The sequence below is a fragment of the Drosophila miranda genome, chromosome XL, assembly GCF_003369915.1.
Source record: "Drosophila miranda strain MSH22 chromosome XL, D.miranda_PacBio2.1, whole genome shotgun sequence".
NCBI lineage: Eukaryota > Metazoa > Arthropoda > Insecta > Diptera > Drosophilidae > Drosophila > Drosophila miranda.
The window spans coordinates 23,218,546-23,244,572 of NC_046673.1; the positions used below are offsets into that span (position 1 = coordinate 23,218,546).

Sequence of the window (26,027 nt, forward strand, 5' to 3'; positions counted from 1 at the left end):
CGCAACACGAGGGATCTGCTCCGCAATAGAATTAAATCGAAGGAAATGGGATGGGTTAGGATTACTGGAATGAGATGGGGCACGGCTAGACAAATTGCATAGGCAACCGGCTTGCTCCGATATCCCCTTGGCACTGCTTCCCTTCTCCTTGGGACTGACTTTGATTAAATGCGTGTTCGATCTGAAAATGATTTCATTAATTAAAGGCGCCGCCACCTTTTCCGCTTTTAGCTTTCAGCAGCACGCTCTGCCAGCGGCTCACATAATTATAAATTATTTTTGGCTAAAAGCTATTTGACCTCGTTTCGCCATTATGGCCGCCGACTTTGAGGACTTTATTCGTTTTCCGCTTTGTCATGTCTCCATCGAAGTTGTATCTCAGATCTGTCGACAGCTAATTAAGCCAGGGGCAAAATAGGAATGATATAAGAATAATATAAATAAGCAAAGATGTCCGTGGAAAGCAGTCCTAAGCGAACTCTTGAGCGAATAAAGTAAGCAGCCATGGGCGAAATCGAGGGAAAATAAACGGAAAGTCGATTAACTTATAAGATGTTTGGTCCTATGATAAAGAATTCATTGGGTATCTGAGCAGAAGATGAATTACCGCCAGGTGGGAGCTAACGAATCGAAAACATTTCCATTTCTTAATATTAAGCAACACTCAGAAGCGCTGATGATGGTAGATGGCAGACTAGACCCTTTTCCAATTACATAAATCATTCCACAACAGGAATCTCCAGTCGTCATCTGTGCGCCTCTGCGCGCACGAATCTCCAAGGAAGAAGCTTCAAAAGTAGAGGCCACAGAACTGCCGCAAATTCAATACCTACTTATCCCTCATGATTGCACTTCAATCATTGCGGGAGCCGGCTACCGACTACCGACTGCCGACTACCAGCTGCCGACTGCGGACTGCCACTCCGTCATGAGGAGGCCGACTAGCCGGCAAACAAGACTAATTAATTTCACTTTACGTGACTTGCATGGCCAAGGAGTCCCTGCCAGGGATCCGAGGGGGGGAGTACCAAGGAATTATGGCACATTATGTCGGAGTATTGGAAGTGCTAAGAGCTGCCAGCAAAGAAATAATTAAATGACCATTTAGCTCAAAGACTAACGGATGGGCGTCCGAGATGTGGAGTAGTCCGTAAGTGCCGTGGCTACACAGGGCCTACGGCCAGACTACGGCACTGCACTGCACTGCCGGGCTGCCTAATGCAGTTTCAGTACGTACGATTAGTGAACGGTGAACGTGCCTCAACTCTGACGTTAAATCGATTGAAATTAATCATACGACATGTGGGCCCCATTCGCAGGGCCTCCGCCCGGCGTGTGCGAAGTTTCTGGCTTTCGTTGGTCCTAATTTGATTTGCAAGCTGCCAGTTTTGGAATGAGCTTGGGGTGTAAGATTCATGAATACATTGCGCACTTCATTAGATTGTTAAATGTACTCAGCAGAGTGCCGAAAATTTGCTTATGTTCCACCAGGGCCATCAGCAAAAGCGAACAGCGCGAGCACCAGCAATTTATGAATAAATCGCCCCGAAAATAGACAAGAATCGGGGCGAAAACTTCATCAAACTGGCAACAAAAGTAATAATAATGTGCCGGCAGCCACAACCACTGCCACAGCCACAGCCGCAGCCGCAGAGTAAACAATAATAATAACACTAACAAAGAAAACACCGCTGCAAAAGAAAACACCAAGGTGAATTTATGTTTTCAGAGTGGGTTTTGGGTGAGAGCTCGGCGGGGCCACGAGAGCACACAGAGAGATTTTAAAAGCCAACAATGGCAACAGCTTACCGAACAAAAACAGAAATAGATAAGAGTCGCGCTCGAGTGAAGTGCCAGCCCCAGCGACAGGACACTACCCCCCCGCCCAGCATGCCCCAGAAAGGTTCCACAAAGGTGTGATGTGATAGAGAGTGAATGGCAGATGGCAATATTCTGTTGAGCTAATCATAGGACTCTCTATTTGTAGGTATACCCTTGTAAAGTACAATGACGGCTAGACATATATCTGAGACTGTTAGTAGTAAAAGAAGTAATAAATAAACAATAAATAAAAACAGAGAATCGTTTGGTTTCTTTGCTTTTGCTGATCTGCTATAAAATACATATGTACACAATATTAATAGTTCCCATAATAAAATAGGTCCCACGCTGCAGGGGAGGGATGGAAATGCCGTTTAAATTACTCACCAATCAGTCATTATAGTATAGATGGCCAAATCGGTCGCTAGATCATTACTGTCTACCGTCTGAAGCCACAAAGTATATAAAGTTCTTATATTACTAGCGAACCGTTAAAAAGGAATCTTCTTAAAATTACATTCATACTCGAAGAAGTCATTGCGTTTATTGTATATAGTTATTCACAGACATATGGATTTCTTTCACAAATCTTAAGCATGTTTTGTGAAATTATGTGTATAAAAATATAAAGAGTTTTGGTGCGTCAGACATATATACAAAAGAACAGATTTCGTGGTTGAAATACTTTGCTATTTTGTGATATAAAAGTAGTGCTACTCGCTTGTACTGTAAGCGGTATTTGTGACTGACTTAAAAAAGAACTAGCTACAAACAACGTCTAGAATTATAAAAAAAAATTAAATATTATTCTACCTTGCGAACCAGTTATCAGAAGAAAGAGGAGAAGTATGGGATGACAAGATGCAGACACAAAGCCAAAACACAAACAAAAAAATTTTATCTTCGAGCCCGAAGCCTTTCAGTTCGTTGGTTACAATACTGATCAGATTGTATGTTATTTGGTTGAATTATGTAAAACAACGCGAAGTGTTGATTGATATTGAATAAAATAAGGGTTTCTTCGGGGCTGTTAACCGACGGAAACAATTTGGCTGTTGATTCTGATCAAGATAGTTTAGTGATAGTGATAGTTTGAAAAAATTTCTTCAAAATTAATGGAACCTCTGCAAGGGTATGACAAGATTTATCTCTTTGGCATTTGCTCTCTCTCTCTCTCTCTCTCTCTCTCTGTCTATCATCCGCTTAACTTCTGCTCTCTAACCGTGTACTCCCATCCTCTCTTTGATTCTTTTGCTTTTCTTTCCACTTTGTCCGTTTATCTAAAGCTTAAGTTAGACTTTGTCTGCGACTCTGGCTCCGTTCTCTTTCTTCTCCCCCTTCTTCTTAATCTTCTATGCTTGACCTACATTCTAACGACTATTAGATAACATAATCGAATAACTGTTCGGGCAACAGAATGTATCTTCACTTTTGTACACTTAACTAACAGACTTGAATGCAAACAAAAGAGCAGTGTGGCACTCAAATTAGCACTGACTCTTGCTCTCACAGTGTGTGAGTATAAGGTGAGGCATTCGCAGAGCGTGCTCCCACCTGCAGACAGCACGAGAGAGTGGCGCACGTTTCGAGGAGGCAGACTGCCAAAACCCCACCTTGCACTAACACACCTTGCTCTTTTTCTTCTTTTTTTTTTGCGGCAGCCGGAGAGACTCGTCCAACTGAGAGCGGGCTTAAAGTACTAAGAGCGATCAAAGCTTTTGGTGGCGGGGTGGCTATACTGTTTGGGTGGCCACCTCGCGTTGACGGCTGCGTCGATAGTGGGCATAAGCCTCCAGGCCATTGATGCTGAAGGCCGTCAATCCAAAGAACTGCAACAGAGAGAAGGAGGTGGACTTTAGCGTCGGAATAGGCTTTGGAAATCACAGAGGCAAAGTGTATTTGAGCCAGATGAGGCAATCTAGCCACAGTCCCATACAGAGACTGTAAATACACCTTGCACTGGGGTGCTGGGGGCTTACCGCTGCTGCCGTATAGGCCCCAATGTCCAGAGAGAGCACCAGCCCGGAGGCCACAAAGTACGAAACCGCCAGCGTGGAGTGGACACCGAGAGACCAGACCGTTGAGTCGCATCGACTGAAATAACGTTGCCACAGACGCAGGTAGCGGGCAAGCAGCAGCGCCAGTGTGGCCGTGAATCCCAGCGCCGCCACGACCAAGTAGAAGCTGCCCCGAAAGTTGCTCACTCGCACCGGGCCGCACAGAATGAACAGGAAGCCGATGAAGCTGCTCAGCTGGAGGGAGAGAGAGAGAGGGACACACAGAGAGAGAAATAGAGAGAGAGCTTTAGAGTGGGGCCAATCTGTTGGATGGAAGTGGAACTTACCATGCAGGCGATCTTGCAGATGCCCCCCATGCTGCGCACATACTTCCGATCGTAGTCCTGGCTGGCGGACATAATGGACATTCCAGCAAAGGCACAGAATCGACAACGAAATAGCAACTCGATAAGGTTTCAACGACGACAGCCCGGCGAAAATATTTTCACATTGCGCGCTCACAGGCACGCACAGAACGCCACTGAACGCCACTCAGAACGATTTTGTGTGCTGGACGACGCGACGTCGGAAAAAAGGCCATAACAAAAACTACAATTATGAGCGAGAGCGATAGAGAGAGAGAGAGCGCCCCGAGTGGGGGAGCCTAGAGGGAGAGCGTTGAGTGAGAGAGCCCAGAGGCAGAGCACCATGAAGGTCTTGAGCGGGCGGGAGAGCGCTCTCCAGCCCAACTGAGAGCCAAACCATATGGCACAGTGGGCCAATCTCTGCTGAAATGGTACCGAAAATCAACTGGTGGCTCTGCCACTGGATCTCCATCAACGGACGCTCATTGTGTTTGTGCATTAAGAATTGTGTACAATGCATTTTACAATCAAAAAGGAAATTTATTATAATAGGGTGGGGTAATTATTTTGAATGCATGGCTACTGTTTTTGCGACTCCTTGACTGGTCTCCCTCTGGGTGATGTAAGCAGCAAGGGCGTGACTCACTCACTGGAGGAGGCTAAGGAGGGAGAGGCCTCCCTCTCACCACTCATAATCGTCCCACTGTGCAATGACGGTTTCGCTCTGTTGAGCGATAATATCTGAACTCAACTCTATCTCTTCAACCCAATTCGATTCATATGCGGGTTCGACCTTATCATCAAAATAGAGAGAGAGAGTAAGAGAGTAAAAGAGGGAGAGAGCGGGTGGGTGGGAGAGCCGCTGTCCGATCGCTTAGTGTTATCGTATCTGTTCGTTAATTGATTGAGAACCCAAGTACGTAATCCCCCGCAACGCTGTTGGTGGATCTGGTGATGTCAGGCCACAGTGCTTAAGCAAATGAGAGAATCCAAATCAAATGCACTTGCAGCGTGATTCATGCCACACGTCACACAAAAGCACAAACAGAGAGGCAGGCCCCGAAAATGTGAGTTGAAAGCAGCGAACAGTGCATACCCTTCTTCAATCTTGACCAATTTAATGGGGTACATTGTGGCTGAGAACAGCAGATATAATAGATTTCCATTCCACGACGATACATACGTAGACATGCTTTTATTCCGCAATCAATTCTTCTGATATCGTGGGTAGTTTGACCCCAGCATATCTCTATCCATAGAGTTGCTGGCAGGTTCCACTACTTTGACCGCAGCTGTACATCTATTTCTGTCTCTGGCATGTGTTCAACTTCCTCGCAGTTCGTTGATAACCCCGAGGAAAGTAGGGCAGATCGAAACACATTCCTACGTGACAGAAAATCAAGTTATATTAATTGATTTATATGGGTGAATGGGGAGGGGGGAATGGGTGCCCGGTTCGTGATGGTTCAATGGAAAGATTACGGGTTGAGAGGTGGGTGGCTGGGTGGTCCACTCATTCCGCCCAAGGCCGCAGGGACAATTGCTTGCCGTCAAATTCAGATGCGGCATGGCAGGAGACAAATGGGAAGAGAAACGTCAGAAATAGAGAAGGAAAGGCATACCCACACCCTGTCCAATCCGGAGATTTGCACTGTAACCAGAGGTCTTCTGGGCGGAAATGGAACTAGGCACAACAACAGACAGGAAATGACAGAAAGCAAAGTGTGAACATAAAACATAATCACAGCGAAAATTGAGCTGGAGGCGGACACAAAGCGAATGATTGTCTAATGCCGACTCAAACAAAATGCACTTGAGCAATTTATCAGAGAACTGCACAGAGACGAGCGGCCTCTCGCGGGTAATACGAACATGAAAGAAAAAACGGCATGGAAATCCATGAAAAGCTTGTTTGAACGAAGCGAATTCTAAAAATAAATGTGAGTCCTCTTATTGCTTTTGGAGTGGAACGCGATTCACTCAGCGATAAACAACAAATCATAATCGAGAACGTGAATGCGCAGTGGGGCTGATGTGAATGGTGTCCACTCCAGGGAATCGTGTGACTGGGAATGGGCGAGGGAATCGGAGAGGGAATGGGAATGGAATGGAAACAATGTTGATTACATCGACTGTACCATTGTGAGAGCCGGGAGAGCGCTCTCCTTTCAGTCCCTCAAGCGGACATCACCGTGGACCATTTGGAACATGACCCAATTAACCTTCGATCCCATCTTGCGAGCCAAGTGGTGGGTCTTTTTCAAAATCGAACAAAACACAACCGAAATTTGATTTTGCTAATTCGAATAATGTATGGAGGTTTTTTCCAGTCCATGATTCATGCACATGACTGAGCTCTCGCTTGCATGCAACTCGAAATACCCTGAGTGTGATGCCCCTACTATGGTTTTCCACGCATGCCACGCATCGCAGTAGGGGTATGGGTGGGGTCTGGGGTCTGGGGTCTGGGGGAGTGCATCTAATTAGAAAAGCAGTCGCAGTAATTGGCAACTGCTGCATCAGCGTGTTTTTGTTTGCTTTGGCAGGAACCAGGAGACGTGGCCAGGACCATGATGATGGGGTTTTCCCTGCGCTTAAGCGATGACAAACTTCCTCATTGCCGCAGAATGGATAAACTCTGGTTCTGGCTTGCCCAATTAGTGGGTAGATAGTGGTAGAAAGTAGAAAGTTGCGAATCTTTCGCTGGCTCTGGCTCCTTCTCCGAGGAGATAATTAATTATACTATTCGACCAGCTGTGGCAGTCATTTCTCAAGGCAATAGGAAGAGTACGAGAGTCAGTTTTGCCAGAGACGGGCATCGAAGACATAAAACAACAAAGCAACTGACAGCTTGGTATCTGTCAAATACACGCACTTCACACTCCATTCTCCACCTCGCCCCAAACTCCATTCGAATGCAAATTTCGTGCACTGACAGTCAGGACGATCCAGTGCCCAGACTCTGCAGCTGACACGACCAGCAGCCCCCGAAGAAACCCCCGTAAGACAGCAGCCCTCGAAGAAACCCCTGTAAGACAGTTCTCAGCATAATTCCAACGACCTCAGCATATCTGCCAAGTGAATTTGAATCTGAGTTTTTCCTCTCCCTCGGCTGCTCCATCTTAATGTTGTTTTTTATGTGATTTTTTTCATTCCTCTGTGAATTGTGCGCATGGTGTGGCCGACAGCCGACAGCCGCCATCTGCCATCTGCCCAGGGCTGTCCCGCCCAGAACTCAGACCCCCAGACCCCAGACACCAGACCCACAAAACCCCCATCAAGAAAGAATGACAACAAAGTCGCAGCAAACATTTATGCGCCTTATAAATGATTATCGTGTGCACTCAAGTGCCATCGTCATCAATCAAATGGACCAACTGCAACAGGATGCCATTCCATTTCCATCCCCGACGAGTATTTGCACGACTATCTGTCTCTGGTCTTGTTTGCATCTCTTAAGGATACGAGTATTGCATGAAAACTGAATAATAACTCTCGTTAAATCCGTCTTCCTTCCATCAATGTACGAGAATGTATTTCCGCACATTGATAGTCACATAAAATACATAGTGTCATTATTTTCTTGCAGTAGGAGGTTGCGCTCATTTGATGCAAGCCTCTTTTGAAATGATTCCTTATAGAGAAAAGCAGAAAATTACAAAAATTACTTCAAATCTTTTAAATATGAAGATGCCTTTCGTTGCAATGTTTCACAATCGTTTTCCCGTATCGAAACTCTGAGGAAAGGGCATTCGAACTTCGGTTCCTCGTACGCCGCCTTCGTGTTATTTATGCTAATGAATTTCTCACCGTTTTGTCCGATTACTTTTGCCGCCAATCAATCTATCAATCAATCAATCAATCAATTGCTGGCCCACCAGGTCGAGAGCTGCAAGGGGGGAGCACAGCTCATTAATGGCATTGGCGCGATAGATCGATGCAGTACTCGTCTATATGTATGTACATAGGTCTCTCCTGTCTCAATCAATTTCAAAAATGTTGAGTTTCAAATCAATTTAATTGGCATTTTATTGGCCCTGTCCACCCAACCCACCGACTCCGAACGTCCTCTCCCTTTCGTATCTACTGCTGGCATCTTCCTGTACTTCCGCTTTCACTCATGCTATCTTCCATCTACTGCTCCTCCAGTTTCTGTAATCTGTATCTTCTTCCTCGTTGATTCGCCTGCGTTCGCACATTTTCCAGCAAGCAATTTTCTCAGCGTGATTTTTGATGAATTTATCTTGCGATATGGCTGACTGGGAACTGCCACGTCCGCCGTCCGGTGCAAGCTGCATCGCCAGGATTTACGACTGTTGTTACTCCAAGGCGATATTTGGCACTTATGTAAGTGCTCTGTGAGCTTGTAGTTGGCCCTGCTCTGAAAAGTTGTCTGCCATGAGCCCAGGAAGTGTTATGCCCTCCCCCGGGGCGCTCCTCCGCCAGGTAACGAGCGAGAAAATATATTTTCAATTGAGAGCGTGCCAGCATAGATTGCGTCCAAGTCCAACGCCAAGTCGATCTGACAGTGGAAGTCGGAGTGGCAGACTGCCAGAGTGGCGGAGTGGCGGAGTGGACGGTCACGTAGACCGCTGCCACGTAGTCAAAAAAGCCAGGGGGAATTCACGTTTGCATGTGAGATGCGGAATCTGTTCGGGATGCACTCGGGGAAACGCCACCAAGAATCAGAGCTCGATTTCCCAATAAATGATAGATTTTAATAAACGAATGAAAATGGGGTCTTAGATAGATGGAAGCATTTTAAGCGCCTTCCAGTGGAAGTGTGTGCTTTCTCTCAGTGCATGATATAGTAACGGAGACCCAGCAGACATCTGTCCTGCTTGCTATGCAGCTTGCATGTCCTTGATTGCGTTGTGATTTTTTGGTTTTGGGGATTTTCAGTTATTAAACGAGTCAATGCTGCGCTGGTGATATATGTTATTCAGGCTAAATGGAGAACCGGCTGACTTCTGGCGCCCCTCTTGAGTTTGGCTGAAGAGGGATAATGAAAGTCACGCGCTGCGATTGATCGAGGGTGTCACACCTGCAAGATGACTGGCTGCAGCAAGGATCATTCTTGGCGGCCAGGTCCAGCTGCGGCAGCTTGGGGATTGGATTGCAAAAGTAATATCCATGCGACATGCAGAGATGTGTGCGCTGCTCTGCTGAATCCGATCTGGCAGCAAACGACTGGCAATAACTCGCACAGATTTTCCTTCACATTTCACATTAAAGATGGTCCTTCCCTTTGTTCCCTTTGTCAGGCTATGAAATTTGAATTTTGCAGCTTACAGAACGTCTTTGCCATAAAAACGTATACCCCCCGTCCGCAGTCACGAATCGGCGGCGAAGTTTGATAGTTTTTTGATGACTAAACGTTATTGGGGCCGACATGACCATCCATTTATAATGATAATCCGCAAAGTGAGCTTCCATTTCGATGCCGTTGCCGTCTGTTCGGCAGGTGTTCTCTTGGATCGCTTTTCTCTGCGAAAATGGCTGGGGGCTGAAGTGGGAGTGGGAGGCGGATTGGGTGTGGATGTGGATATGCAGTGCATGGGTATGTGAATGGATAAGTGGAGCTGGCGGTAATCGAATGGGAATGGGAATGGAAATGGTAGGGGCAGTGGGTATGCGAATGCGAGTGCAAATGCAGATCCAGTCAAAGGCGCTTCATCAGAGTCATTAATTTGATTTGAGAATGATTTGCTGGCGGGGAGTCCGCTGCTTAATGAATTCAATGAATAATGCAACAAGAGGCGGAATCATCAATCCAACTATCCTTCAGACCTCCCGCATAACATGCTCGCAGCTGCCACTCACTCTCTCCCTCTCTCTCTCCCTGTCTCTGCATCTGTCTCCGTTTTCGCAATGCAATTACACAATTTCCTAAATAAGAAGAGCAAAAATGACTTGAGCAACAATTTTCGTCACAGTGTAAGTAGAAAACTCGCATCCATACAAGGATGTTATCACATAGATGCACACATGCACAGCCGGGGGAAAATTGGCAGCGAGATACGAGTATCTGCGAGTACGGCACCCAAGGCAGACAAGTTGGAAGCAGCAGAGGAAACCCAAGCTCATGATTCGACCCTCGCCCTCCCGCTCAGACCCCCACAGAAGCCCCACCCCTGCCCCAGGCACACACTGCAGCAGCATCCTGCTGCATATAGTAATAAAATTATCAGTTATGCCAACTGGCAGTTTTCCCCTGCTCTCTGCTCCCTGCTCTCTGCTCCCTGCTCCCCGGCTCTGCACGACCGACCCGGCAAACGATGTTTTGTGATCCAATTACAAATTATATTAAGAGTTTTCAATTTGCCAGAGCACATCACAGATAAGCAATCAGATATTCCAACGGATTGGATGCGTATGGGATGTCCTGGAGACTCTCTCAATTTGGAGAGAGTGGGTGCAATGCTGGATAGCGTGAAACCTAACCTACCCAGAGCTACCTAATAGCTCGTTTTTACCCACTTGCGGAGCGATTTTATTCTTATATTGCGCTACGTTTTACAGTCGATGGATGATTAAATTCTCCAAATTACTTGACATTTCTGGAAAATAAGAGCTAAGGAGCTAAAGCCTTTAGCTAGGGGAAAAACTCTGTTAAAAATCAGACTTCGATGTTTGTAATTGAGATTTTTCAAGTAAATAGTTTTCCTTTTAACCAAATTCCTTCGGAAAATACCATCCCTATTAACTCAATCTTTGAGGGAATTCAATCACATCGGAGTGCAAACAGGAAAGCCACAGCTCGAATCACACAATTAGTTAATGTTGGGCCTTCGCCATATCTCACTCCATAGCCACAGCCACAGCCACACCCACACGCCTTCCAAGCCATTGAATGTTTGCATTATAATGGACTTTGTCTTAAGTCGCTACAAAGGGATACACTGTAGTGAGAACTGCAATACTATCTTGCATCTGTCAACTCGAATAAGCTACTGCTGTGGATTCTCCAGGAGGCATTACGATTAAGTGCCATCACCGCGGAATGAGCCATGAATCGATGCTGCGCTTTGAGCCACACACAATGTCGGCGAAGTGTCTCGCATGGCACATCATATTGTGGCATACTTCAGGGCACCGCAACAGCAGCGGCAGCAGCAGCCACAGCCGCAACCCAAACAGCCATTCAGAGGCGAGGACAAACACTGGCGCACAGATTCAAGCCCACAGACACGTGCTACGACTACGGCAACGGCTACCCCCAAAAAGCCTTTCGTCATAATCATAAAAAACTGCTTAGCACTTTATTTGCCGCATCTGCAGCGACGCTGGCGCAGACGCTGCCGTTGTGGCAGACACAGGCACTGGCACAGACCCTGCACGCGGCAAGCGAAAGTTTTATTGCCACTTGCACATTAAGTAAATAAGAAGATTTCGGCGTCTCGACGCGGGTGTACCCTTTCAAAGTCCAAAGAGTCTGCGTGGCTGGCCATCGAATTGGGTAATCCCTAATGATCCGAAGATCTGTATAGATCTTTTATAGGTAATATTCCAACAAGCGAATAAGCCATAGATTCGTAAAGTTAGATCAAATCTCAATGAAGTTCGAGCTTTTGCTAATAAGCTACGTAGGTATATAGCTAGTATTACAGCTCAGGAAAGCACCCACTTAAGGATGGAGATCCTTGAAGCATATGCAGGCTTCGGCTAGCTGATGAGAACATTTCAATTTCTTTCCCGTCTGGGGTATCTTTACTTTTTTATTGGCTGCTCAGACAAGTGAGCAGTCCATCCACTGTCCACTGTCCACTGTCTAGTGTCCAGTGTCCACACGCGGGGTTGAGTGTGCGTCTGAGATACTTTGATTGCAGCAAAACGGGATCGTTAAATCAAAACAACGATTCCAGCACGCGTTTGCCTATTACCATGATAAATGGCCAGGGCCAAGGACAAGGCCAGCCAGTAGTAGTCCTTAGATAGTCCCCGGGGGCCGTCGCGGGGGCCGTCGCGGGGGCTACTGCCAACACGTTCGGCTCTGTCCGGTGCTGTCTGCATTTGATTGGCATTTTGGCATAATTGTATGTTAATAGCTCAACAGCTGGCGACTGCAAGCGGCCCACTAAAGTGGCTAATATCAAATTTATTTCCAATGCTAAAGCAGGCACACACACAGACGCAGACACTGTACACTATACAGTGTACACGCATACAGTCAGCGACGGGGACACGCAAACAGAGCAAAGCTTAATGCTGTTGTCATACGCGCTTATGAGCTTGACCTTGACATTGGCAGTGGAAACGCTGATAAACTAAGCCCTAATCCACTGGCATTATGTACATTCGGCACTTTGCCAGCAGACAACCCAGCAGCAGCAACAGCAGCAGCAGCAGCAGACATCGAAACAAAAGCAGCAGCAGAAGCAGCAGCAGCAGCGAGAACATCATTCGGGGGGAGCCCTGGAACGATGCCCAGCCATCTGTGTCTTTCATAAAAGCCCAGTAACGGGGGAGTTGGAGGTCCAGGAGTGGCTCAGGAGAGGACTGGGACTGGGACTGGGACTGGGGGACAGACTGAACCAAAACAATGCCCAAATAAAAAAGAAGTGGAAGAGATTCAGAGGGAGAAAAGAAATACCAAATACCAACAGCGAGAAAGAGCGAAATAAAATCAATTTTCATTGTAATTGGCAACTTAAAGGCTTAAGCCGTGGCTATTTCTATTATTGAACTGCCCGATTCCGTTTGGCTTTGGCTCCAGCTCCACTTCCAGCTCCTGGCTTAAAGCAGTGCAGTCGGAAAGGAGCTTAAGTGAGGGTTGGAGGAGGAGGCCAAGAAGAACCAGAATAATCAGGCAACAGTGGAACAGTGGAAGCTCTTTGGGTGATACTTGGGAGCTACTCGGCAGAGGATTGAGAACAACTTCTAATGAGAGGGATTTGAGTTTCGTCCTACAAGAACCCGTTCTGAAGGGAGTCAATAGGTATATTCTCATCATTCTCTCACCATCGGGCATTGGCAGATCTACTTGGTTTCCTATGGCTTTGCCCCACTGTGCTATCGGTGCACGGCAGGGGGTATTACCGCTGACCTACACGTTGGCTGGAAATGCACTTTACCTGCACTTCATTTCACTTTGAGACCGGGTCCGCCCATCTTGTCTGACTGTCCGACTTGGCTCATTCTATTTAGTTTGCTGTCGCTGGTGGGGCCATTAATTTATGGCTTTGACTGTACGACGCTGCTTGGCCCGGTTTCATCTTCATTTTCTTTCGTGCGGGACTGTGTCTGACTCCCCTTCTGGCTTCTGCTTGAGCTCCTTTAACGCATTATCCACGCTTATTGTCGTATATCAAATTTAATGGTTCTGCTCGCCGACAACTTCCTGAGCGGCTTTAATGGCGCTCGCATGTCTTAAATGTGTGTTTAAAGGGTCATCCACAGACCTCATCCAGTCACGCTTTCTTACTGGGAAGATGGTCGTTGTCATTACGTTGACAGGGCAGACGACAGCGCCCATATGTCGTTCCGAGTCGCGGTGCTGGAGGTGCTAGGTAAAACAGGTTGGGGCTGTGGGGCTGGAGCCTGTTCATCAATCAACATTCACATTGACACCTCCAATTGCTAAGAAACTCATTGGACATTGGATCGAGTCCCCGGCAGGGGGGCATTCCAAAAAAGAGTTGATAGAGATTTACATTTTGGACTTATAATTTTAGAAGATTAAATATCTTGCAATGGCGAATCTCTGGTGAAATTGCTCCGGTAAGGTCTTTGTTTAACTCTGAGTTCAATAGCACATCTTTTCAGTTTTAAAGTTATTCCTGCGCGGCTTCTCAACTGTCACTTGCCAACGTCGATGTCGATCCCGGGGCTGTCTTTGCCGTTATTCCCGGAGGCGTGTGGCGTGAGGTGGGAGGCGGGAGGAAGGCCCGAGGCCCCACAAAATGAAGTTGTCGCGTGGCGCTTGTGCTGATGATGACATGTCGACGACGACGACGACGACGACGATGGCAATGGCAATGGAAATGGCAATGGCGCTGATTCAAAAATGTTCTCGTGTTGAAAATCGAACAATTTTCTGGCAAGATTGAAAACGCGGCCCCCCCTAGTCACTCCCCCGCTCCAGCAGTTCCTTGGGCCTGCTGTTGGCACTCCTGTCCTTGGCTCACACATCAAATTATGCTAATCAGGTGACGACTGAGCGACTGGGCGATTGGGCGGGTGGGCGCGAGCGAGCGAGCAACAATGAGCCGCGTCTACGCCGTAATCGATTGCCTTTCAGCCGGAGACGAATGGAAAGCGCACGGCAAATGGAATTGAATTCAAAAGCGAACGAACAGAACGTCTCGTCTCAAATCATTTTCTGCAGCGCATAAAAGTATGACATAGAATTCCGAGAGCTTTCCTATATAGTTGAAGCTTATTATTATTAATCTGAAAACCAAGAGGCATAATCTGCAAAGATATCTGTAAGTATAGTAGATATAAAAATTATTCAGAGGAGGAAATCCTTTTACGATCCCCTATTTTGTAATTTGAGCCATCACATTTGGGGCTTGGCAACAGTCCTTGCCATGAAGTCCGTGATGGTTTCTTTAAATAATATTTTTCTAGCACAAAACTTCACCAATTTCAATGACTGAAGAAGCTCTGGCCAAGTCATGTGCAAAGTTTGTATGTCGATGCAGAAAGTCTTCATTTCATGATTTGGCTCTTGTTTCCCAATGTTGTTAGCACTCACTGACACTCACTCACTGTGTCACACACATACTCACACACACGCACACACACATACACATATATTCACGGACATCGATGATGTGCAAATGTCATGTACACAAAGTCCCTCCCATCAACAAAGCGTGTAATAAAAGTAAAATTTGTCAAGAGAATTGACTGCATTTTTATGTCGAACAACAACATGGTGGCCAGAGGATGGCAAGAATGGGGGTAGGGGGGTAGCCACCCCACCAAGTGGGTGGTTGGCTGACAGCAGGCGTGGTGGGGGAAACATCAATTTATGCCGCAGATAAAGCATGAAAATGTCATTGCAATGCATCACAGAGCAACCATCTTTGGGGGCGTAGATGGGCCATAGTGGGCGGTGCGCTCGGAGGTGGTGCCCTACGAGAGTGAGAGGTTCATCATCTGTCTGGGAGTGGGAAGCGGAGCGCTGTGATCACGATGGGATAGTATACTCGTGCCACATATGTGCCGTAGAAGACCGCTGCCATCTAAATTGACAGTGTCATCAGTTTTGAAGTGTTTCTATCGCTCTGGGGATGTCAGGTAGGAGGGCTGGGGCACGAAATGGACGAGAGAGGGGTCCAGGGGGTGATGGACTACAAGAGGGGTTGATATGTGTGAATGTGGGTGGGGCTCGGGTTGAGGCTCGGGTGCGGGGGCTGGTACGGTCATGTTTCAAAAATTGCTGGCAATTTGTACACGTTGTTTTTTTGGGAGTGCTTCGAAACGGTGGTGGTGGGAGGACTACTTGAGCTGAATGAAGATGAGCCGTGAGGAGGGAGGGAGATAAAGAGCCCCTTAAGCCCATGCCATGACACACATAAGTCAACTTATTTTAATGGGAAATACCTATCGCACATACACACACGTACTACATACTTCTTCCAAGCTAATTCGACTTCCAACCTGCATCTGTACGTATCTAATTATAGCCATGACCCGATGGCAAAATGGCAAAAGAGCTGTATAGAGGGACCTCTAGAGGGAGCCCGCTTCAAGCTTCAGAAGTGAACTAGATTTGCCTTTAAAGCATAGACACTTGAAATCACTTCACATTATCTTTACAAACTCCCATCAAGCTGTTGAAACAGCCTGCGGTATGGGGCCAGAGCCTGAGCCGGAGCCGGAGCCGGAGCCGCAACCAGGGCAAAAAAGTGGCAGCCGCATTTCCCCACTGAAAGCGCCCGCTCTTTCCAGGTAATTACTTAATGTAAATGAAAGCCCGGGGCCCAACGTTCTTGGACTACAAATTGCATTCATTTAGCGAAGGTATCCAACAAAGTTGTCTCTCTCTCTCTCCACTCTCCATTCTCCCCTCTCCGCACTCCCCACTCCACTAAGGAGCAGTTTAACCAGCAATGGGAATGGGGATGGGGATGATGATGTGGACGGGGATGTGGATAAGAAGATTGTTGACATACTTTAGTCTCGGCAATGAATGGCAATAATCGTAGGTTAAACTGAGAGCCCCAGCCCCAGGACGAATCCCAGGTCCCAGTCCATAGTCCATAGTCCATAGTCCATAGTCCCCAATCCCCAGTCCTATTCCCAAAAGCACTTAGAATGTTGAGTAATGATGCGGGCACAAAAATCACGCACTCCCAGTGCAAAAACAAAAGCGATGTCTGGAGGATATGTGGTCCGGAATCCGGATCTATCCCGTAGCCCTACGAGTATATGGGAGAGACTGTGCGACACGTCAGCGGCAGCGTCTCGTGCTCCATTTGCGGGCATTTATATGTGTCAGCGTGTCAGGGCCGTCATCAATCACATTTTCAGTTATTTGTCAGTTGAATATACTCGTAGCCGTACCCTTACCCGTGCGTATGTCTTGGGGAACCCGAACCCGAATCCGAGTCCGGGTCCTGGCCACGCCTAAGGAGCCCCTGACATTTATGACTTGCCACTAAGGGATCGCCCCGTCCCCAGCTCCAGCACACTCCATCTGTTAGTCTGCCCCTATTTCGTCTTCGCTTCCATCTCCAGCTCCGGGTCTTGTCCCTGCTCTGGCTTTGAGTCACGCTTCGGGTTCTACGGGTTCTTCCTGCTCCCGGGCTAATGTCAATTTGTGTCTTTGGCCCGGTTGCAGTTCCTTTCTGCTGCAGTGGCAACCATTTGTCTTGCTTACAAAAAGCCTGGCCCAAAAACGACAGGGAAATGAGGTGGGGTCGGAACACGGAAGAAAACGAAAGCCTCCGTAGATGAGTAATAGAAAATATATGGTAAAAGATTCCAGATTCCAAGCTCGATCATCGGAACATGCTTGGAAAATGCGTTACTTTCTAAGGATCCCAAGGACAGGAGCCCCAGAGGCATCCTTACACACAAAAATTCAATGATATCCTGAACTTGAGATCTGTGCTGCTCGGTTCTCCTACCTTCGATGTTCTTGAAATGTTCGGTTCCTTTTTTTCCCCAGTGTACGGAGCGGCCTCCTTCGTTTTCGTATTCCCCCTCCCTTGCCGCACCCTGCCTTGCCCTCTTTCCATTTAAGCATCGATTTCAAAAGCATAAAAACAATCCCGATCCGCATTTCTGAGGTCGTCTCTTTTTGTTAACACGCTATTTTTAGCCCGAAAAGTAAATTAAAAAATTATGCAAAATATTGTGTTGTTCTTCTGTTTTCGTGGCGTTTTGTTTTGCTTTGTTTTGTCTTTTGGTTTTGTTTTTGTTTTGCTTTGTTTTGGTTTTCCGAGGCAGAAAGAGAGAAGACAAACACGAACACAACTAAATAAATAAACAAAGAATTGTGTAAAAAAGTTTTAAATATATGCGGATGCACGCACGCCCAAGGGCCGGGGAAGGGGTACGGACGCCCAGGGAAATGGAAATCGAGATGGAGATGGAAAGGGAAAGGGACACTCTTTGCATATGAAAATGAGTTTTGTTTGTTTTCACAACACAGTTGGACGTTTTTTCATCATCAATTTTCATTCCCGTTGCCTGCGAATTCCTGCCAATATTCGTAATAAATCCAATTAAGAGAACCAAAGGGGAGAACTATCGCAGAGTATTACAGCCCACATATGACATTTTGATAGGCGGCGGGCAACTGAATAAAAAATTACGACATATAGAGGAATACCAAGCTTATCGCACTGCAGATACCCTGTATGCAAAGCGAGTCCTGCAGGTATTTGAAAGGGTTAGCAGACTATCTCTTTCTATCCTGTTATTTGGTTACCAGACTGGAAGGAGTTTTCTACTGCTTGATAAAACGCAAGTGATTGCACGATAGTAGGGAACAGCTCTCTCAGCGTACCCTTGGAATGGTCTACCATAGGGAGCACATACCTACGCGAACTATAATTGCTGTTGTAATTTAGGGTACATATATTCCATGGATCGGATCACCGCCATTTGAGGCTGAAACCATGGCCGAAGGGCCATCAGTGCCACGTGTGGCCGATACTGTGGGGGCGCTGATTGCCGCTTGAATTAATCCTGGACTGGAATTTAATGCAAATGATTTTCACTATTCAGGGTCTCTCGGATGAACTTTGCCAGAGTTTTCAGTTTGATGAGCCTGATTAAGTCAATGCGTAAATACGAATACCTTGCGACCTTCGATTCATTCACGCTATATACTGTTACAGATTTTTGTGCGGAATTGGAATGTTTAAATTCGGCTGAATGCCAGGCTGATGCCAGAATCAAAAGTGTCTGCAAGTTGCCAGTCTCTGACTGCCTGATATATGTATGCATTGCATAGTTGGGACTCCATTGGGAAGCTCCTTAATTTGCCTAATGATCTTGGCTGCTGCCCCAAAACTCATTTGCAAGTAATTACATTTTACAACAATTTGTCAGCGCCAAGTTTCTCCAGTCGGGTCACATACAACTTTTCATTACCGACTCATTACGTGGCCTTGGCAGGGACAACGGCAGCGGCAGCGCCGACGCCGACGGCGACGGCATCCTCCTGCTGATTAGGCATACTTTTCAGGTCCTTCTTCTTCGCTCCCATCTAATTTCATTTCCGTGGCGCAATCAGCGGACGTAGTTTTCGAGCATCCTGCAGTCCGTTTGCAGTGTCTCTGTCGCTAGGAAATTAAATTGTAAGCACTATCCGGGATCGGAGCCGCCATCTCTCCTGCCTCCTGCCTGCTGCCTCCTGCCTCTCCTTCGGTGGCACATTTTGGGCAACGATACTGCTTTGTTGGGCCCCCAATTTCCGTTCGCAGCAGCACTTTATAATTGTGCATGTACGAGTGTGTGTTCATGCATGTCTGAGGGATACACTGTATCGCATCGTATCGTATATCCTCCATCTAGGGCGTCTAGACATGCGGAGGGACTGTTTCTGTCGCTATCTGGCATTGGTATGCAGTTCTAGCCTGGGTCCTTCCTGTGTCCCTTTTCCACTGATGTCTTACCCCCGCCCCCCCCGGTAATGTGCTCTCTGGCCATCGTTTCAGCTTTGTGTGAACAAATTTGCAGTTTCTCCGGCGATGGGGTTAAATGTATGCCAAAGCCTTCCTTAGGCATGGGGCATGGGATTCCCCCGACAGCTATAGGTCATGGAAGGTCGGTCTCTGGCATGAAAAGAGCATTTTAATTGAGTTATTTGCGCATAGTGCGAGTCGAAGGCTTAGTACAGGTGCACCATAAATGGCCACGGATAGCACACTTTTACGATCTTCCACAGGTTCTTATCCCATGGCGAACATACCATCGATTTTCAAAATAAATATTGGGTTTATCCAACACTCGCGCTTCGAGTAAATGTTGTGTGACTAAAGGCACTGATAAGGATTTTATTTACAAGTAACGAAGCGTTTACATGGCTCCTATGCGTGTGAAAAAGTCAAACTTAAATGCTACCCATCGATACCGGGGTATCGTCTGAGTATAGCCATGGGAAACGCAACTCGCCTGACACTGCCACTTGACTCACATCGCCATCATAATGTGTCAGGCACTTTCACGGTCCCCAGCCCCAGCCCCAGCCCTGCCTATTTTTCTCACTACTGTGTTGCAAGTGCCGCAGCGACATTTGGCCGGCTTACGCTACGTGAAACACGAGAAGTCCCGCTTTGTGCTAACCACTCTAGGGCGGGGGAGGGCACAGTGGTTGCCCCGGATCCGGCTCTTATCCTCGCCTAAGTACACGCGCCACGCGTTGCCCACAGATCCACAGATGCACAGACCCACCGCGCCACCCACCCACACATTGTTATTCTTTGTGTCTGGGTGTTGGCCCCCAGTTTGGCTGGCTGCCGTGGGAGTTTGCTTTGCTGCAGCTTTGTTGTCCTGTCACCTGCTGCTGCTCTGGCCGCGGAATGGCCATAAAGAAGGACAGCCGGCTGTGAGGCAGGCAGCGAGATGCAACCTCAGTCCCGGTCTGGGGCTGTCAACTGTCCCGGCCCCAACCCGTTCCATTAGCCTGCCAGCCTGCCAGCCCTTCCAGCCCGAACCACCTCGTCCTGCCACCGGTGTTAGTATGAAAATTGCACTTGCCACTTTATGCTGAAATGCAAATTTCGTGCTATATTCTGACACGGTGGCTGCCACAGACAGAGTGCTATGCCACCCGTACACGTGTATGTGGAGGGCTTAATCAAATTAGAAAACATTAGCAACTAACTGGACTCTAACTGAGTTACTGCAGAATGCTGCAGTGCCACATGCCACTCAACCTAACCTTCACCCTCACCAGGCGGTGGTCCGTGGCGGCGACGGGTTGGGGGTTGTGCCCGCCGAGCGTGAAATTAAATAACGCCAGCCACACACACACACTGGCACACATGGCCACTGCAGACACAGCCAATCCAGCAAATGTCTAATTCCATTTAAATATTTACAACTGCATTTGGAAAAGGCCAGAGCAAAGGTCGCGAGTAATCCAGTGGGAGGATGGGGATGGGGATGGGGACGTGGAGCCACTTAGCATCGGCAGTGGCGAAAGGTCTAAGCTACAGCTGCAGATTGGTGGTTATGATTAACACATCTGTAGTTGCACTTACTAGTCAAAGAGGCCAGTACCAGGCCCCTCCAGCGATATGGCATGCAAATATTAAACATTCCCCATTGAATTCAGGGTTCAGTTTTGGGTATTGTACAGCATTTTAAGCATCTAAAGACCCAGCTGTACCAACACAGAAGCCTGTTTGGGCATTTATAATTGGAATAGCTAAGAATAACGAATGACACCTATAGATTTCAAAAAGTTTTAATCACTGCACTATAAGGATTCGGCATCGTCGAACAAAAACTAATTGGAATAGTTCGGGAAAGTTGATGGATTTTCGACAAAATTTATGGGTATTTTCAGTTTCAAAGACAATTAGTGGGAAGGGAGTGAGAAATATAAGTTATTTTCGAGATTTTCGTTGGTCTGGCGGTTTCAGTTGCATTTTGCATTGGAGTGAGTGTCTAATCCTTGATGACGATGGGCCGTGAGCGGCACCTGCGTGCTCCGCCACCCTCGACATTGCCACGGCAACGCCACTGACTAGTGCGGCTCCATTGGTTGGACGGGTTGACGCAGTTCTTGCGGCTTGCCTCGCAACGGGTCTGCACGATGCAGGCTCCCTGGCCATCCTGCCAGCAGCCGGCGATCTTGTCATCGATGCAACGACGTTGGCGACAATCGCGCACCCTCTTGGAGTCCGTGGAGCCGGACTGGGTGCGGAGCCGCTTGGCGCACTGGCCGCTGACGCCGCTGCCGCCCAGGATATTGCGGCATCGGGTGGTGCAGGACTCCTTGAGCGGTGCCAGGCCAGAATCGCGGCGGCGGCAGTTCAGCTCGCGAAGGCGGCAGGGCCGAAGCTTGGTGCAGGTGTTGGTGCGGCGATCCCGTACGCAGAGGAGCCTGGGGCTGTTCAGGTCCCGGATGGTGCAGCGGCCTTCGCAGGGGCGGCGACCGTCGCCATCGGCCTCAATGGCCACCACCAGGACGACGAGCAGGAGGCAAATGCTGAGCTTGGACATGATGCGATTAATTGATGAGCGGATCTTCTGTTTAATCAACTGCTAGATGCTGATTGATGCCTATTTGCTGGCGGAGTTGCCTATTTATAGCCCCATCGATCGCCTGCTCCCGTTGCTGCCACCTGGCACCTGCCATCTGGCATCTGTTTTGTTGTTTGCACCCTGGCTGTTGTTGCACGCGTTAAATGGGATTCCTATAACGTGCGAAATCTGACACCCAATCACACGATTCGGTGGGGGTTTCTCGTGGCAGCTCCTACATTTTTGTGCCAGTGGAAACAGCTCTGGAGCATAATCGAATGGAGAGCGGGAGTATTTCTTTCCCTAGAGCTGTCTGGATCATACATTTTTCAACCATTCTAGACTCTCATGGAACAGAACTGTTCCCTGTATCGCTGACCGAGTGCTGATGCTCCAGTTATGCAACAGCTGTCTCTCTGGCCATTTCGATCGGGTCAATGCCTTGAAGAGCTTGAACGCTGAACAAAAGCAGAGCTGACGCGTGCCGCAGAGAATTGCTGGGAGTTCTCTTCCAGGTAATTGTTGGCATTGCCTTTACTGCTGGTATAAATAGGCAGGGCGGTTGGGCCAAAGAGTATCAGAACCAACAGCTCCTTCAGCACAGCCAAGCCATCCGCGAGAGACAAGCAAAATGCACAGCCAACAACTGACACTGATCTTTGGTAAGGATAGAGTGCCTCAAGGATCCACCACAGGATGATTTAAGAGTCTCTTTTCCTCCCCTCACAGGAGTGGCCCTCATCTGCCTGGCTAGCGGCCATACTAGCGTCACACCAAGGACGACCACAAGACGATCCGTCAGCACCCTTCCTCCGATCATCGGTCGTCCATGGCCCTGCTCTCCGCCTGCAGTCTGCTCCCGCACCAGCCCTAGGGTCTGTGGCAGGACACCGCGGGGCGACTGCCAGCGCTTCAACAACATCTGCGACTTGATCCAGGCGAATCGCGAGGCCAAGCCTGCCGATATCAGGCACACACGCGACATTGACTGCAGGACCGTGCGCGCCGTCGGCGAGGCCAACAGGCGGCCCTGCTGGGCGCCCTGCCCCGCACGCCCCGTGGTCTGCAGGAGGACCCAGCCCAGGCAGGAGATCTGCGTCCGGAGTCGCAACAATAGGGACTGCAAGATCCTGGCCAACAACTGTCAGCTCCGCAACCAGAACTGCCACAGCCAGCCCCGCAACAGTGAGTACACCACGCCCCCCAATATTATTATATCCTTAAGAATCCATAAAACAACGAAAAACTATCCTTTCAGACTGGCTGCGCACGGCCAAGCGTCGCTGCGGAGACATGCAGGTGGGCGACAAGCAGCGGCCCTGCATTAACCTGCCGACAACCACCAGACGCCCCAGAATAACCACTCCTCGCCCCCGCCCCCCCACCTTGGCCGCCTAAGGGAGCACACGCAGGTCCTGATAAGCTCTGGCCACCATACCACCAAACATTTTTTTGTATATCCTTAATCTGAGTAATAAACTGAAAACATTTCAAACTTTAGCCGAGCGACAAATTGTACAAAAACGTCTCCAAGTGTCTCGTTTCCTAGTCGATACTAGATCGATACCTTTAGTTATTAAACCATCGGATTTAATAGCTTCAGAGCTTGTCCGAATCGAACGCTAATAGCCTCGATTGAAAGGTCCCGGCTTGCGGATCTCATTCGAGTGCTACTGTTGAATACAACAATCTCTGTGTTTACACATCTCTGTGTGCCACAAGTGCCGTTTGTGGGTACTCAATGCTGCTCGGTTCGACGAACCTGGTGGGAGTCTAAGGCTCTCCTTCATGTTCTTCAGGCGATAGATACTGTGGGGCTGTGGGACATTTGTCTCGATTCCGTGTTTCTATTTCTGTCGAGCTCCAGGTATCATTAACTGTACAATGTCCCCGCCGTCCCGACTGACAAGGTACGGAGAGCCCCCATGGAAATCCCCACTAATGACCGCCGTTGCTTTTTTGTTTGCATCGCCCCAGACAACGGGTGGAACTGTGGGGCTGTGGTACGAGATGGAGCCCCAGAAAGTAATAACAACTCAAATTACAATTGTGTGGGGGCTCGCAGTCGATGGGAGTTCGTTTCTATTTGGCCAAGTTGCTTGAATCCTGGAAGGCGGACCTAACTTTTCATGAAGCACTAATCTAATTGATAGATGGCAGGGAAAATTGACTGAAATTGCATATTCAAGTCGCTGGACAAAATGTATATGTATAAGTTTATTGTTTACTCCTAAGACAGCACTCGAGCCTCGAGGCATTGTGTTTTGGTTTTCATTTCGCGCAGAAAGTTATTGAATTACACACATTACACATACGCCACGGTGTCCGGGCAACAGGCAAAAGTTTTGCAAATTACTTGCAACATCTTTGAAACACTGGAAACAACAATCATCATCAGCACGAACTTGTCGCGAGGAGCTGTGGCCGTGGCTGTGGCCGTGGATGTGGCAGGGGGTCGGGCTCGAATAACTTTCCTGGCAACTTGTACAAGTCGCCGGAAAATGCTGAAACTTCTTGTTTCTGTTGTACTTGCCATTGCCATGGCTGCGTTAATTAAAACGCTCCGGCCTCTTAATCAAACCAAATACGAATCAAACAAATCCGGTTGTGGTCGAGACACTGCGATTACTTGCCAGCTAAAGGTGGCTTCACACCCAAGTGCTCAAGCGGTAGCTCCTCCCTAGCGCCCTAGTGGCATTCCGGTGTGGGGTGCGTCTTCAGGGCCAAAGAAATGTATGAAAGTGGTTCGGGTTATCCAAGCTATTTCTGGGTCTTCGTCAAATTATGTAGTCGTCTCACCGCAAGATGTTTTCCACTTTTGCACACATACGTATGAATGTGTGTTATGTTTCCCATTGATTTTTTGCTGTTAATTGTTGTCTAACTCCTACCTCTTTAGTCCCCAAATTTTGTATCTTTCGGGTTTATATTAGAGCTCCGATCTTTTTCCATTGCAGCACGTCAAAGAGCGAGTTACTCCGCGAGGCAACTGTACGGCAACTCGAATCACTGAATTACTATCAGAGCGTTGTCAAGCCATCCCTCATCAGCAATTACCATGTGGCTCCTTCTCTTTCTAGCCCACACACATTGCCGCAGAGGAACACTCTCAACGCGCGCTCTCTTCTTCTTGTCTCTTCTGATTCTCTCTGAACGGGTAGTCTGCCTCCCTCACACCTGCACAGCAATGGGACAGACAGTGGACAAGATCCATCATGCACAGCAATAGGACGGGCGGTGGACAATAACGAACGGTAAATCGTAAGGAATGCAACGGAAGCCAACACTGCGAAAAATCTCGAAGTGGGCAGCTCAGAATACACTGAGAATAAGATTAGGATCCGGCATATCCCTAGTTTCGACTTAGAAATGTGTATGTTCCTCTATATGTTCTTCTATATTTTCCGTGCCCTTCCCTATCGCTCCACCATTTTTATATGGGGTGCAGTGCAACCCAATTCCGATACCACTTCGATTTGATTTTGTGCGGCTCCAAATGTATGGCAATCATCTCCAACTGTTGGACACTTGCCCGAAACCGTTTGTCATTTCGGTCCAACTTAATGAATGCGAATAAAGGCAAAATGTTGAGTCAACCGTCCCCTCCCACGCCCACTCCCACTCCCACGCCCCTATTCGCATATGTTTAGCTAATTTTGGACTGCGGCGAGGAACAGCAGCAGCGGCAGCAGCACGTTATTAAAGCTAATTGCGTTGATTCATAAATTAGGAACACCTTTGATTGTGGGCTCGTGACAGATGTCCGGCAGTGTGGGTGTCCGTCCGTGAGTGTCCATTTCGACAGCTGGACATTCCTGAGTTGCGTGCGGTATGCCATATAGGGACAGCTACAGCTACAGCTACAGCTAAGGGGCTGGCCAGGCTAAGGCTAATGGCCGACGCGTCGGAACCCCTGCGGTTGGGTGGGGTGGTGGTGTCCGCACCCTCGCGAGCTCCATGCATGCGAGTGGAGTCCTTAATTTATGAACCAATGAAACCCCAAACCCCAAGCCTCAAGTTCATAATTTGCCACTTGGCAACAGAGGTGGTTGTTGGGTGGCTCTAGAGTAGTACACATACACGTTATAGGGAGGGTGCAATCTGCAGAGTCACTGCACGGCCTGACACCCGGCCAGAATACTCGATTGTCATGGCTGGACTATTTAAGAATGATGGATGACGGGCA

General features: G+C 48.1%; 3 protein-coding genes across 3 annotated transcripts; 1 reads left to right on the forward strand and 2 right to left on the reverse strand.

Annotated features, from left to right (window-relative positions):
- Positions 1-2,339: 2,339 nt before the first annotated feature.
- On the reverse strand, positions 2,340-4,371 carry LOC108165044. Its single transcript, XM_017301082.2, has 3 exons — positions 4,166-4,371; positions 3,801-4,073; positions 2,340-3,650 (listed from the first exon to the last, which is right to left on the reverse strand). Exons 1-3 carry the CDS (start codon positions 4,244-4,246, stop codon positions 3,555-3,557), a joined length of 450 nt encoding a protein of 149 aa, XP_017156571.1. The 5' UTR covers positions 4,247-4,371; the 3' UTR covers positions 2,340-3,554.
- Positions 4,372-21,044: 16,673 nt separating this feature from the next.
- LOC108151968 lies at positions 21,045-21,864 on the reverse strand. Its single transcript, XM_017280922.2, has one exon. It carries the CDS (start codon positions 21,818-21,820, stop codon positions 21,263-21,265), a length of 558 nt encoding a protein of 185 aa, XP_017136411.1. The 5' UTR covers positions 21,821-21,864; the 3' UTR covers positions 21,045-21,262.
- A 436-nt stretch (positions 21,865-22,300) lies between these two features.
- Positions 22,301-23,297, forward strand: LOC108158376. Its single transcript, XM_017290669.2, has 3 exons — positions 22,301-22,503; positions 22,571-23,026; positions 23,100-23,297. Exons 1-3 carry the CDS (start codon positions 22,473-22,475, stop codon positions 23,237-23,239), a joined length of 627 nt encoding a protein of 208 aa, XP_017146158.1. The 5' UTR covers positions 22,301-22,472; the 3' UTR covers positions 23,240-23,297.
- The last annotated feature ends 2,730 nt before the right edge of the window (positions 23,298-26,027 follow it).

Excerpts from the sequence above, each read along its gene's own strand:
- LOC108151968 (XM_017280922.2), bottom strand. The coding sequence starts at position 21,820 with ATGTCCAAGCTCAGCATTTGCCTCCTGCTCGTCGTCCTGGTGGTGGCC.
- LOC108158376 (XM_017290669.2), top strand. The coding sequence starts at position 22,473 with ATGCACAGCCAACAACTGACACTGATCTTTG. Across the intron at positions 22,504-22,570 it reads ACAACTGACACTGATCTTTG|GAGTGGCCCTCATCTGCCTG; the intron begins GTAAGGATAGAG and ends CTCCCCTCACAG. Across the intron at positions 23,027-23,099 it reads CCACAGCCAGCCCCGCAACA|ACTGGCTGCGCACGGCCAAG; the intron begins GTGAGTACACCA and ends CTATCCTTTCAG.
- LOC108165044 (XM_017301082.2), bottom strand. The coding sequence starts at position 4,246 with ATGTCCATTATGTCCGCCAGCCAGGACTACGATCGGAAGTATGTGCGC. Across the intron at positions 4,074-4,165 it reads TCTGCAAGATCGCCTGCATG|CTGAGCAGCTTCATCGGCTT; the intron begins GTAAGTTCCACT and ends CTCTCCCTCCAG. Across the intron at positions 3,651-3,800 it reads GGGCCTATACGGCAGCAGCG|TTCTTTGGATTGACGGCCTT; the intron begins GTAAGCCCCCAG and ends TCTCTGTTGCAG.